A 13,614-nucleotide genomic window follows, 5' to 3' on the forward strand; every position below is an offset into this window, starting at 1 on the left:
GGTATTTACTAGTATAGAAGACATTGTGGTAGAAAGAAGGACAGAGTAGGCGCATTGCGTCGCAACGAGAGTGCCAGGTCTGTCGGTGTTATACAGCAGTGAGGGCTATTAGATGTGCCATCGGGGCACTTTTTCTGTTCAAAGGCTCGCTGCCTGGCAGCTGCCTCCAGCAGCACTGAAGAATCCAGCTTTGAAGTGCTGGTAGCTGAACACACACGCCTCTAGAGTTTATAGTTGCTAACTGTACAAAACATTCCCAAAGTGTGAAAAGTCCACTTTCAGTCTGGCACTGCAGTTGACATTCCATGCTATTGGGAGCAGAGGGGTAGAGAGAGAGAGAGGGAGGGAACGGCAGATGACGGGGCGATTAACCCCATTTAAAATAGGTAAATGTCTCATGCTGGGCTTCTGTTCTCCACCTGCACACACTTCCCATTTAACTGCGGTTCCAAGGCAAGCAGAATTGCCCTTAATTTCAGATGGCACCTTAATATCAGATGTGGTGCATGTAGCACTGAAATCTAGTTATTACTACATCTACACTAAACCTGCATCGAAGGCTGTGGTCTAAACCACTGAGCCTCTTGGGCTTGCCAATCAGAAGGTTGGCGGTTCAAATCCCCATGACGGGGTGAGCTCCCGTTGCTCTGTCCCAGCTCCTGTCAACCTAGCAGTTTGAAAGCACACCAGCGAAAGTAGATAAATAGGTGGCGGGAAGCTAAATGGCGTTTCCATGCTCTCTGGCACTCGTCATGGTGTCCTGTTGTGCCAGAAGTGGTTAGTCATCCTGACCACATGACCTGGGAAGCTGTCTGCAGACAAATGCCAGCTCCCTCGGCCTGAAAGCGAGATGAGTGCCGCAACCCCATAGTCACCTTTGACTGGACTTAACCATCCAGGGGTCCTTTACCTTTACCTAACAGCTCAGACTGCTGGTAGGGGCTTGTATGACCCAATTCTCCTTCACCTAAAAAGAAATCTCAGTGCGTAGAAAACAGGGAGAAAGGTTCCTAAGCTACTCTTCTACCTGAAATATAGTTTCCTATGTCCAGGGATTTGTTTGTGTCCAGTGCCATGAGTCCCCCACTAAAGTTTAAAGTAGTACAACCCAGGTAGAGATTTAGCACTCCAGCAACAAGTAGGTCTGAATACCTGAGTGCATCAGGATGGTTAAGCATCAGAAAACTTATGTTTTTACCAAAGCAATATTTTGAAAAATTTTGTTCTGGGACACCCTTGGAATACCTTGCAAGGGGTTCCCCAATGAGAAGAAGAGAGACATACGAAAAGCAGCAATGGACAACCTTCAGTGAACAACAGTTTGCTAACATACTATCCATCTTCCACAAAATGTGCAGATTTGTGGACATTAGATATACATGGTAAGATTCATTTACAGCTCCTATGGGACGGCGGTGAGGCCTTGTCTGAACTACAGAATGTCCAAGTAAGAGAGAAGGAGGGAAATATTGTGGAGGGAACAGTTTTAATGCCTCCGTTAAATCAGTTGGTGAGTCTGGGACTAGGGTAGAGATGTAAAATTTCTGGAAATTTTGAAGCCATGAGGGGAAAAAACATTTCCCCCCTGTTTCCCCCTGGAGAAAATAGAAATTTTGGAAAAATTGAAAAAAGTTCAGTGTGGAGTAGTTTTACAAATTACGTGAAATGCGGTGTGTATAAAAGTATTATGCTTGCAACAAAATAGGTAGCCACTCTGCTTTCCCTCAAAAACAACAAAAAAGCCCTAACAAAAATGTTTTGAGCAGTTGCTGGAAAGAGTACAGTGAGAGCATCTGCCAGGTGTCAGACGGCAGGGAGCTCCAAAGTGTGGGTGCTGGAAGGCCTGGAAAAAAACGGAAAAGGGGGGCGGACAGGTTCCCCCCGTTTTTCCCCAAAGCTGTTTTTTTCAGGAAAAATGGGGGGGGGGAGTTTGTGGAATATTCAAACTATACCAAACTATTTTTTTCCAGTTTTTCCAGAAAAAAACAGCTTTGGGGGAAAAACAGGGAAAAACCTGGTTTCTCCCCCCCCCCCCCATTTTTTCCAGGTTTTTCCCAGGCCTACCCATCTCTAGACTAGGGTAGATGGCGGATGGAGCTATTGGGTTAGGAACAGGCCTGCCAGATGAGAACTCGTATTTTTTATAGCTTCTTTGTAAAAAAAATACAACGAGAAACACGGTACTCGGGTTACAGACACTTCAGGTTACATACGCTTCAGGTTACAGACTCCGCTAACTCAGAAATAGTACCTCGGGTTAAGAACTTTGCTTCAGGATGAGAACAGAAATCGTGCTCCGGCGGCAGCAGCAGCAGGCCCCATTAGCTAAAGTGGTGCTTCAGGTTAAGAACAGTTTCAGTTTAAGAACAGACCTCTGGAACGAATTAAGTTCTTAACACGAGGTACCACTGTATTCACCAACAAATTAGAATCATAGAATCATAGAATCATCGAGTTGGAAGAGACCACAAGGGCCATCGAGTCCAACCCCCTGCCAAGCAGGAAACACCATCAGAGCACTCCTGACATATGGTTGTCAAGCCTCTGCTTAAAGACCTCCAAAGTAGGAGACTCCACCACACTCCATGGCAGCAAATTCCACTGTCGAACAGCTCTTACTGTCAGGAAGTTCTTCCTAATGTTTAGGTGGAATCTTCTTTCTTGTAGTTTGGATCCATTGCTCCGTGTCCGCTTCTCTGGAGCAGCAGAAAACAACCTTTCTCCCTCCTCTATGTGACATCCTTTTATATATTTGAACATGGCTATCATATCACCCCTTAACCTCCTCTTCTCCAGGCTAAACATGCCCAGCTCCCTTAGCCGTTCCTCATAAGGCATCGTTTCCAGGCCTTTGACCATTTTGGTTGCCCTCCTCTGGACACGTTCCAGTTTGTCAGTGTCCTTCTTGAATTGTGGTGCCCAGAACTGGACACAGTACTCCAGGTGTGGTCTGACCAGAGCAGAATACAGTGGCACTATTACTTCCCTTGATCTAGATGCTATACTCCTATTGATGCAGCCCAGAATTGCATTGGCTTTTTTAGCTGCCGCGTCACACTGTTGGCTCATGTCAAGTTTGTGGTCAACCAAGACTCCTAGATCCTTTTCACATGTACTGCTCTCAAGCCAGGTGTCACCCATCTTGTATTTGTGCCTCTCATTTTTTTTGCCCAAGTGTAATACTTTACATTTCTCCCTGTTAAAATTCATCTTGTTTGTTTTTGCCCAGTTCTCTAATCTGTCAAGGTCATTTTGAAGTGTGATCCTGTCCTCTGCGGTGTTAGCCACCCCTCCCAGTTTGGTGTCATCTGCAAATTTGATCAGGATGCCCTTGAGTCCATCATCCAAGTCGTTGATAAAGATGTTGAATAAGACCGGGCCCAAGACAGAACCCTGTGGCACCCCACTAGTCACTCTTCTCCAGGATGAAGAGGAACCATTGATGAGCACCCTTTGGGTTCGGTCAGTCAGCCAGTTACAAATCCACTGAGTGGTAGCATAGTCAAGACCGAATGCCTTGCTGAAATCAAGGTAGGCTACATCCACTGCATTCCCTTCATCTACCAGGCTTGTAATTCTGTCAAAAAATGAGATCAGGTTAGTCTGACATGACTTATTTTTCAGAAATCCATGCTGACTATTGGTGATCACAGCATTCCTTTCTAGGTGCTCACAGACTGTTAGCTTAATGATCTGCTCCAGAATCTTCCCTGCTATTGATGTCAGACTGACTGGGCGGTAATTATTTGGGTCCTCTCTTTTCCCCTTTTTGAAAATAGGGACAACATTTGCCCTCCTCCAGTCTGCCGGGACTTCGCCTGTTCTCCAGGAATTCTCAAAGATGACTGCCAGTGGTTCTTAGATCACATCTGCCAGTTCTTTTAATACTCTTGGATGCAGTTCATCTGGCCCTGGAGACTTGAATACATCTAAACTAGCCAAATATTCTTGTACTATCTCCTTAGTTATTCTGGGCTGTGTTTCCTTTGCTGAATCATTTGCTCCAAATTCTTCAGGTCGGGCATTGTTTTCTTTATCGGAGAAGACTGAGGCAAAGAAGGCATTGAGGAGTTCAGCCCTTTCTGTGTCCCCTGTTTGCATTTCACCATCTTCTCCTCTGAGTGACCCCACTGTTTCTTTGTTCTTCCTTTTGCTACGAACATACCCATAAAAGCCTTTTTTGTTGCTTTTAACCTCTCTAGCAAGCCTGAGTTCATTCTGTGCTTTAGCTTTTCTGACTTTGTGTCTACACGTGCTGGCTATTTGTTTGAATTCCTCTTTGGTGGTTTCCCCCCGTTTTCCACGTCGTTTAACTGGGAGGACAGACGAGATGACAATTTGTGCATTTAGTTGCTTCAATTTCCTGCCGAGAGCCTCGTAGTCTCTTTTGATCTTCTGGAGGCTATTGCTTGCAGTGTCATTGGTTCCCACATGAACCAAGAGGAAGGGGTATTTGTCAGTGGGTTTTATGATTCCTTGCAGTCTTTCAGTTGCATCTTGGATCTTAGCCCCGGGGAGACAGCACACTTCCCGAGACATCTTGTCAGGCCCACAGATCACTGCTTCTGTTCCCCTCAGTAGGGAATCCCCTATCACCACTACACGCCTCCTCTTGGGTTTGGTCGGGGTTCTTCTGTGAGCTGTCCGTTCCAAGGTCGCCTGCACATTCCCTGAGGACTGACTTTGCTGCTCGTCTTCATATACCTGATCGACTGTAATGAGGGAGTGATCCTCAAATGGAGTCTGCTCTTCGTCTTCCATGCTAGGGGAGAGGACCTCAAAGCGATTGTGTATTTCTAAACATTCAGAGTGAACCCTGGGCCTCCTACTTCTTTGAGTCACGTTTCTCCATATATCTGGCTCCTGTGTTGGTGAACTATCCTCCTTCTCAGGGGAGTCCCCTGTCTCCTCCTTGGTGGGGACGGTGTGCTCTGTTGCTTCCAAGAAGAGCTCCAGCTCTCTAATTCTTTGGAGCGTAGCTACACGTTCCTCCAGTTGCTGGACTTTGTCTTTTAAAAGGGCAATCAACATGCAATTGCTGCACGTAAAGCTGCCTGCAACCTTTGGCAAGATGGCAAACATTGCGCAGGAATCGCAGGCGACTGCAGCTGTTCCCTCCCCTTCCATCTTGAGATCGTGTCGTTGGGGGTGGCTACAGAGGTCCTCCATCATAAAAAGCTTGAAGACAGGACAAATAACTTCCCCCACAAAAAAAACCTAGGTCTCCCCCAACAAACGTTTGAGACTAGCTCCCTTAAATCTAAAAGATGGGTATAACTGTGCGCGCCGCTAGGCGCGCGCCGCTGCCCTGCAAACTCTGATAAGCTCCTCCCACAGCTAATCCCCTGCCTCAACAGAAACCCTGCCCCCTCTGACCTTTACACAGGGAAAACAGCTAATCAGCCACAAAGAAACACACACACACAAGAAAACCCTTTTTGCTCCTTCTTCAACTGCTGCCCTGCAAATTAGCTCAACCTTCTTCAACTGCTGCCCTGCAAATTAGCTCAATGTTTGTTTCTTCTTCCATTCTCTCACCATGAAGAAAAGCTTTTACATGGCTAATTCTGGTCTGTCTCTGGAGGAAATCACATTTTAAAGGTTTGAATATCCATCTCAAAGCAGGGTGTTCATGCTGAGACCACAACATTTCCACAAAGTGATAGGACACCCTGGAAGACGTCCTAAGATGCTGTGGAACATGCTGGGGTTTCCCAACACAGAAATTGACACAGAAAGATCTGGCAACCACTCCCCAAAAGTGGAATGTTAAGACTTATGGTGTACAGCAACATGGCGAATTCTCCTTCGTATTATTGCACAGATGATAATGTGGCAGAATAATATATATGGGGTTATCTAATGATGGTGTTTGCCCAGTCCGGCCTTCCCTACCCTGGTGTTCTTCAGATATGTTGGACCACAACTCCCACCTCCCATTACCATTCATCATGTTGGCTTGGACTGGTGGAGCTGTAGAAGTCCAAAACATCTAGAAAGCTCAGGTTGGTCCAAATCGTACAATTCAGCACATATGTATGCAAAAGTGAGGAGAGGTTGCTCATTGCTAAAGAAGGTTGTAGGGCAGGATAGCCAATACAATGCTGCCCTCCAGATGCTGTTGGACTTCAACTCTCATCAGCTCTAGCCAGCATGGCCAATGGTCAAGGATGACAGGAGTTGTAGTCCAGCAGCATTCAGGGGACGTCATGGTGGCTACCCCTAGGTAAAGGGGCCCCTCACCATTAGGTCCAGTTGTCGCTGAGTCTGGGATTGCGGCTCTCATCTCGCTTTATTGGCCGAGGGAGCCAGCGTACAGCTTCTGGGTCATGTGGCCAGCATGACAAAGCCACTTCTGGTGAACCAGAGCAGCGCATGGAAATGCTGTTTACCTTCCCACCGGAGTGGTACCTATTTATCTACTTGCACTTCAACATGTTTTCGAACTGCTAGGTTGGCAGGAGCAGGGACTGAACAACGGGAGCTCACCGCATCACGGGGATTCGAACCGCCGACCTTCTGATCGGCAAGTCCTAGGCTCTGTGGTTTAACCCACAGCGCCACACTTGGCTACCCCTAGTGTGGGACAAAGGGTACTCTTGCTTTTCTTCTTTTCCTTCCCCACTCTTCTTCTTCCTCCTTCTTGAAAAGCATGCTTTGACAACATATCAGATGGTGAATGACCCAACACCCACAATGGGTTAAATAAAATGCATTCTTTACAGAACATGTTAATGCGCTCCGGAATAATTCTTGCTGCTGCTGGATCAGACTAAAGGCCCTACATAGTCCAGTATTTTGTTCTCATAGTGGGCTGCTAGAACATGATGCATAGAAAGGTTAAGCTAGGGGTTGGAGAAAACAAATCTGTGATGTGGTCTGAGGGAATGTGATACGGCAACCTTGCTGAAGCTAAGCAGATCTGGGTCTGGTCTCTGCCTAGGTAAGACTTTCTCAAATCCTTACGTATGCCACCTTGAGTTCCAAGCTTCAGCTACTCCACCACAATGAGAACACATGAAGGTGTTTTATACTGATTCAGACCATTGACCCTTCTAGCCCAGTGCTGTCTGACAGAAGTTCTCCAGAGTTTAAGGGAGGAGTGTTACTGATCGCCTGCCTGAAATGTGGAGGTCTACTGCCACTCAGTGTAGACCAGTGTAGACCTTGCTGTAGACAATATTGAGCTGGATGGACCAATGGCATGATTCAATATTGGCAGCTTCCTGTCTTCCTAAAGTTCTTTCCTGTCACCTCCTTCCTGATCCTTCTTTTAATGGAGGATGGCAAGAATCAAACCTAGGACCTTCTGAAACTTTCTGCAAAGTTTCCCAGCTCTGTTAGCTAAAACAATGTCTTTATTAGCCAGAACTTCCAGTGTACCTCTGTTTATCATGGAGCAATGCCTCTCCTTCAGTTTCTCAGCTACTTTCTTCCCCCATGAATGAAGGTTCTGTTTTTCTACCCCCTTTGCAGGAGAGTTCATAATTTCAGTGGGTATGGGGCTAAGTCAACCTTATCATAGCTGAGGGTAGTGTGGTCTGACTCAGTAGAAGGTAGCATCCTATGACTTCTATAACAACACTGGACAGCTGTCAGGAGAGTGAAGACAGCTTTCCTGGCTTACCAGACTTCCAGGCAAGCCCAGCTGAGGACATCACAAGGTTTATAGGAAGTGTAAATGCAGACTTCCATAAAGATGATTCATAAATTGAAAAGAACTGATACTCATTTTTTTTAAAAAAAAAAAGCAACAAAAAACTGGCCATCTTGAAAGTAAGGTAAAGCGCAGTGAAAACCCTGCCCCCTACTCATGAGAATGTTACCCAAATGTTCTCTCCTGTGGGATAATTTTTTAATGCAATTTCTTTTCTCGTGAATTGACAGCAAATGTTAGGGTGGGGGAGAACACAAATAAATATTTGGCACAGCACGAACATATCTACTAATGATATCATTTAAAATGTTCTGTGCCCTGAAATGAACTCCTTGTGGAAGCATTCCAAGCATCAGTGAGATTTCAGTCACGTCATCACAACTCAGTAAGTGCAGGAGCTTGGCAGATTCGCACTTAGAAGTGGTTTTGTACAACTGCTGAAACCTCATCGTGACTCCTGAAATTTGGGTCCAGGACTTTTGCCGGGTGAAGAAACTGCAGGATCTTTTTTTTTTTTTTTTTTTTTGCCAGTGAGCACATAACGGAGACATAAATATTCCATGCCCTCGTCGTGTTTTACAAGCTCAGGTCAACTTGCTACTAAGCAAGAAGAAAACCGTTTCGCTCTTACATCATATTAGTGATTTCCTTTACAATGTAATTAAAAATAGCACTTCTGCTGGAGGTTAGATCAAGCCCATTGCAGTTACAAAATATTTACAATAAAATAGACTTCGGGTCATAATGCCAGGATTTATCCGTCCCCCGTCCTCCATTGCCCCAGATATAGCTAATAGCATAGCAAAGGAGCTGGGGAGAAAAAGTCAATGACACGTTATACAATTTGACATCAATTCCTCGCACGCTTGATAAACCTTGAGGCAACCTCTGTATTTAGTATGATAGCATTCATAGTACCAGCCAGTGAAAACAACAATTCCCAACAGATTAGGAAACAGGATTTCCCCCCAGCTCCAAGAGAAAGTCCTGCAGGAAAAATGCAATATACAAGATTCACAACATATTTACAATATCTTTTATTTCTGCACAGAGAAAAGTCTCTTTGAAACTCTTCACCTCATGCACCAACTGAAAGTAAATAAATAGAAGCACACAGACAAAAGTTAACCCTGTTTGAATTTGGACATGTCCTCAACCAATGGGAGGGGAGAGAGGTAGCGAAGCCACATTCATAGAATCATAGAATTGTAGAGTCGGAAGGGATCCTGAGGGTCATCTAGTCCAACCCCCTGAAATGCAGGAATCTGAACAAAAGCATCCATGACATCTTGTATGTTATGTTTGACTAGCGAACTGTCTGTCATTATGACCGGTGTAGTGCAGATGACAGCAGGACAATCAAGTAGGTTGGGAGGAGGAGACTCAGCCACTGAGAATCAAGCCCTGCTCTTCATCTACATAGTGCCACTTTGGGTTCGGTCTCTTGGTCACACTAGACTGTGACACAACAGTTAGGATTTCAATATAGCTAGATCATCAAAGCCCATCAAAAGCTTCTCATTGAGCATGGACCGGATCAAAATTTAGAGAGCGAAACCACAGTGTCAGGGACTGGACTGAAGAGGAGGCTTGGGAACCAGCCCCTTCTTCCCTTCTGCTTCCCTCGGAGGGGGAGGAACTGTCTCCCCTTTCCCCAGTAGTTTCCAGAGAAAAGGGAGAACAGTAATTATTATTATATTATTATTATTATTACCCACCCATCTGGGTGGTTCCCAACAGATCACCAATAAGAATAAAACTTCGAACAATAAAAACTTCCCTGCCTTCAGATGTCTTCTAAAAGTCAGATAGTTGTTTATTTCATTGACATCTGATGGAAGGGCGTTCCACATGGTGGGTGCCACTACCGAGAAGGCCCTCTGCCTGGTTCCCTGTAACCTCACTTCTCACAGTGAGGGAACCACCAGAAGACCCTCCTCAGCGCTGGACCTCAACATCCAGGGTGAACGATGGGGGTGGAGACGCTCCTTCAGGATTGTATTACAACAAAACACAGAGCTGCCAAGTTATGAGATCTTAGGGGAAGGAGGGGGAGTTGGAAAACTGCCAGCAGAGACTTGCTTGGAGAGCACAGAACCCTCACCCCGTACTTGTCACTCACTCAGAATTCAACAGCAAAGGGCTTGATGACTTTTGACTCCTTAAGCCTCCCGTACAGCCATGGGCTGTAGCTGGGGAACGAAGGGGCTCAGAGTGAGCAACGTCACCATGGCGTTAAGACTGGGCCGCTTGCCTTGCTCCACAATTGCTGAATAAAAACCACAAATGTGAACTCTCTTGTTTCTTCTTTGATCCTCGATGCTACCAGGGGAGGAGAGAATGCCTCGAGCCTGACACAAACATTCCCTATGCCTCATATAGCATGAGGGGAGGTGCCCCACAGGAGTTCGACAGAATCTGCCCATCTCCAAGTTAGGGATGAGCTAAACTGCCAATTCCATCTTGTTTCATTCTCACTGGCACTCACCTCATAGCTCTGCCTTGTCCCATTTTGCGTGGAATTCTTTTTGTCAGAACGGACACAAAGTCCACATTTAGGCTGCCTGCATTTTGTACCCACATTTCACACAAAACATGCCACTTTTGATGCATTTATCCTTAAGATACAATGTGTGTTTTCATGCACACTTTTCCCAGACTGAAACTATATTGCAAAATCTGGAGATGTGCTTAATACGGCTGGCAGCAGCGTTCTGGTCTGCAAGCGAGCTCAGACTAGGTTGGTCCACGGCGAAAAGCAGCCCAAAATCAAACCCCTCCCCCATTCCTACTCCTGGCTGCTGGGCGGAATGCATTTGTCTGCCCATGGCACATGTCCTCCCATGCGCCTGTGTGGCTTCTGCGCCATGGGCAGAAACCATGCCATGTCTTTTGGGACTATAAGGACTTTCGTAGGCTCTAGAGTTATTGCCAGTTGCACACGCTGAACAAAATGCACATCACATGTGTATCTTCTGTTGGCAATAAATACAATCCCTTCACGGAAACCCATTATTTAAGAGAGAATAAAATGCTTGAGAGAACACACCTCTCTGTTCTGAAAGCAGTAGATCTCTGAAGTGTCATCATCTCCCCCTGCTCCCCCCCTTTTTGCATTATGAACATTAAACTTCAGCTTTCTTTTCTTTCCCTGACATATATAAATATATATATATATTCAAATGCTGGTATTAATTCTGTAAATCTTTGATACGGAACTGATAATTTCTTAAATATGCAAGTATACAGAGGTCTCCACACAGTTTCGGTATATCCTTCCTGAGTTTCAGAGTCACACTAAAAACATATAACCTCTGTCAAAATTTACTAAAATAGCTTTTTCTTCTTTGCCGTTACAGAATTAATTGCCCCTTGCATTTACAGTGTCTTTACAATGGGAGGTTGCAAGAAGGAACTGAATCAATGTTAGGCAGTAAAGTGGCAGGAAAAAGGTAAAGAGCATACAGTTGAAAAACAAAGTATTGCTCATAAAAGAGAACATTCACCATGAACGAACAATGAGCGTGATTCAGTCCATGTCAAATACTTCTGAAGCCCAAAGAATTCTGGATACTGTAGTTTGTCACAAGTGCTGGGAATGCTAGCTGTGCGAGGGTTAAACTACAGCTCCCAGGATTCTTTGGGGGTTGAGACAAGTTTGCAGTCTAAAGGAGCAATCCAAACCCCAGCTGCAAATTGCGGAGGGCAGAATGGGGCACAGAGCAGCAGAGCCACCATTCCATTTACAGCCTTGTCCTGGTGGCAGGCGATGAAGATTGGGCAAGAGGATTGTTGTATCAGCCTGCAGCTCATGCAGCCGTCATGCCCAAGTAGAACAAAATGCCATCTCATGACAGCAGTGGGACAAGCTCCTGCGATGCCAAAACTGGACGATTGTTCACCATGTGCATATAGGTCAGCCATGTCAGCTCAGAGTTGGAACGGACAAATATGCAAGCGTCAGTTTCTCACCACCACCCCCATCCCAAGTCTGGTTTGCCCCATTTCTGCATCATGCTGTGAAGTGTATTATAAATCCACATGGAAAATTTGTACTCATTTAAGCGCCTGTTTTTGTACTAATGCACACATTTTTGCAATAATTTCCCCCCAATATTTTTGAACATTTTTTTTTTTTACTAATATGCATGTTCCTCTTATACATGCTTTTCTTTGTATGCGTATTCTGCTTGATAACAGCACCATTTGGAGAAGTGTCAATTCAAATGATAGCTGTAGTTTTGGTTTGCACATAGTTTCAGAAGGTCCAGATTTCATTGATCTGCATTAAAATGAATGGATTTATCTTTCTTTGTCTGTCCCCTAAAGCTTGGGGACAATATCTCTTCTGTATTATACGTAAGACAGGGCTGAAGATGCAGTCAGTAATTTTCTTTTCCCTAAGAGAAGGGGAAATTGTTAGAAGTCACCATCCACAACACATCCTGACAAGACAGTGCAAGCATTCTGCTTCCTGAGAACCATATTTTGTACAAACGTTGAAGGACCCTGGTAGACCTGCTGTTTCTACATCCAAGTCCACGGCTGGCTTCAGCCTGTTGGTTTGTTTACCTTCTTCTTCTGTATTCCAAAGCCATGTTCATATTGATACCTAGCTATCAAATATAGAAACATGTAAACAGAAGGTGCGTTGCCAAGAAGACAAGATTCCAGTCGCCACAGCACGCTCATTCGGTGGGGGAGAACACAGGACAAGGTAAGCAGGAACAAGATGTACAACTTTAAGAAAGCATTGTTGGAATTCACAAAATGGTGCCCTTTTGCATCCACTGTCCCCCTATCTACAAGGTCTCGGTTTTGAACTGGTCATTGTTATTTAAAGCGGGAGACGGCTTGCTCTTATGAACTTCGGTCCCTGCTTTGGATGTGTCCTGAAAAAGCAGCCTCGGCACCCACAAGGACATTAAGATCCGTTTGTATTCCTTCCGGAAGTTTTGGTTCAGAAGTCCGTAGATTATTGCGTTAAGGCAACTGTTGAAGTAGGCCATGAAGTAACTCACCACAAACAACCACTCGGGGACCCTGGGCGCTATTTCGGAAGGGTTGATGGCCACAGCCAGCCCAATGAAGTTCAGTGGCGCCCAGCAGAAGGCAAAGATCACAAACACAACAAACATGGTGACAAAGTTCCTGAAGTCACTCGGCTTCAGCCTCAGCTTGACTTCTGACTTTACTCTCCTCCGCACTTGGATCACCAGGATCCAGATTCGAAGGTAGCAGAAGCTCACGATGGTGATGGGCAAGATGAAGTGGATGACGACCACAGCAATGGTATAATAGGAGCTGGCCGTCTGGGTGAAGGTGCACGAATAGATGCGCGGGTCGTACTTGAGAGAGCCGACGAAAAAATTGGGCACCGTCGCAATAACCGTCAGCACCCAGATCAAGCAGACGTACATCATGGTGTTCCACCAACTGTACACTTTGTCGTACGCAAAACTGTGGCATATGTAGCAGTACCTGTTGATTGCAATGGCGGTGATGTTGAAGATGGAGCCAATGACGCTCAGTCCCATCACAAAGCCGCTTGCTTTACAGTGCATATCCCCCAAGGACCAGCCATTGTGGAAGATGGCCGAGAGCACTAAAGGGAAAGGGTACAAGGCCACCACTAAGTCTGCCAGGGCCAGGCTCACCACAAATGCATTACCTAGGAGAAGGAGAGAGAAAGAGAAAAAACACACACACATAATAATAATTAATTGGACATCCCAACTCACAGGAAACTAACAAACACCTTCAAGTGACAAGTAATAAGGAGCAGCAGAATACCAGAATTGCATGCCTGTTAAGACTGAAAATCCAACTCTAAAATACGGACACTCCCCCAAAACTGAATATTGTGTTCTACCAACCTATGCCCACCTGAAGAGTCTTAGGGACAATCACCCAAACACAACACTATGTCTTCACATAGTGATCTTCAGAGGGTGCAG

The 13,614-nt window shown here is 45.4% G+C and overlaps 2 protein-coding genes across 2 annotated transcripts in view; both read right to left on the reverse strand.

The window, feature by feature from the left end:
• Positions 1–13,614, reverse strand: part of FAT3 (FAT atypical cadherin 3) — a 745,081-nt gene that overhangs the window by 64,218 nt on the left and 667,249 nt on the right. The window lies entirely within an intron of this gene.
• Positions 8,530–13,614, reverse strand: part of MTNR1B (melatonin receptor 1B) — a 38,104-nt gene continuing 33,019 nt past the window's right edge. The window contains exon 2 of the mRNA XM_081197435.1: positions 8,530–13,328. Coding sequence (XP_081053561.1) covers positions 12,460–13,328 — 869 coding nt within the window. The 3' untranslated portion in view covers positions 8,530–12,459. The remainder of the gene's footprint in view (positions 13,329–13,614) is intronic.

This window comes from Podarcis bocagei, assembly GCF_964188305.1.
Source record: "Podarcis bocagei genome assembly, chromosome: 6".
NCBI lineage: Eukaryota > Metazoa > Chordata > Lepidosauria > Squamata > Lacertidae > Podarcis > Podarcis bocagei.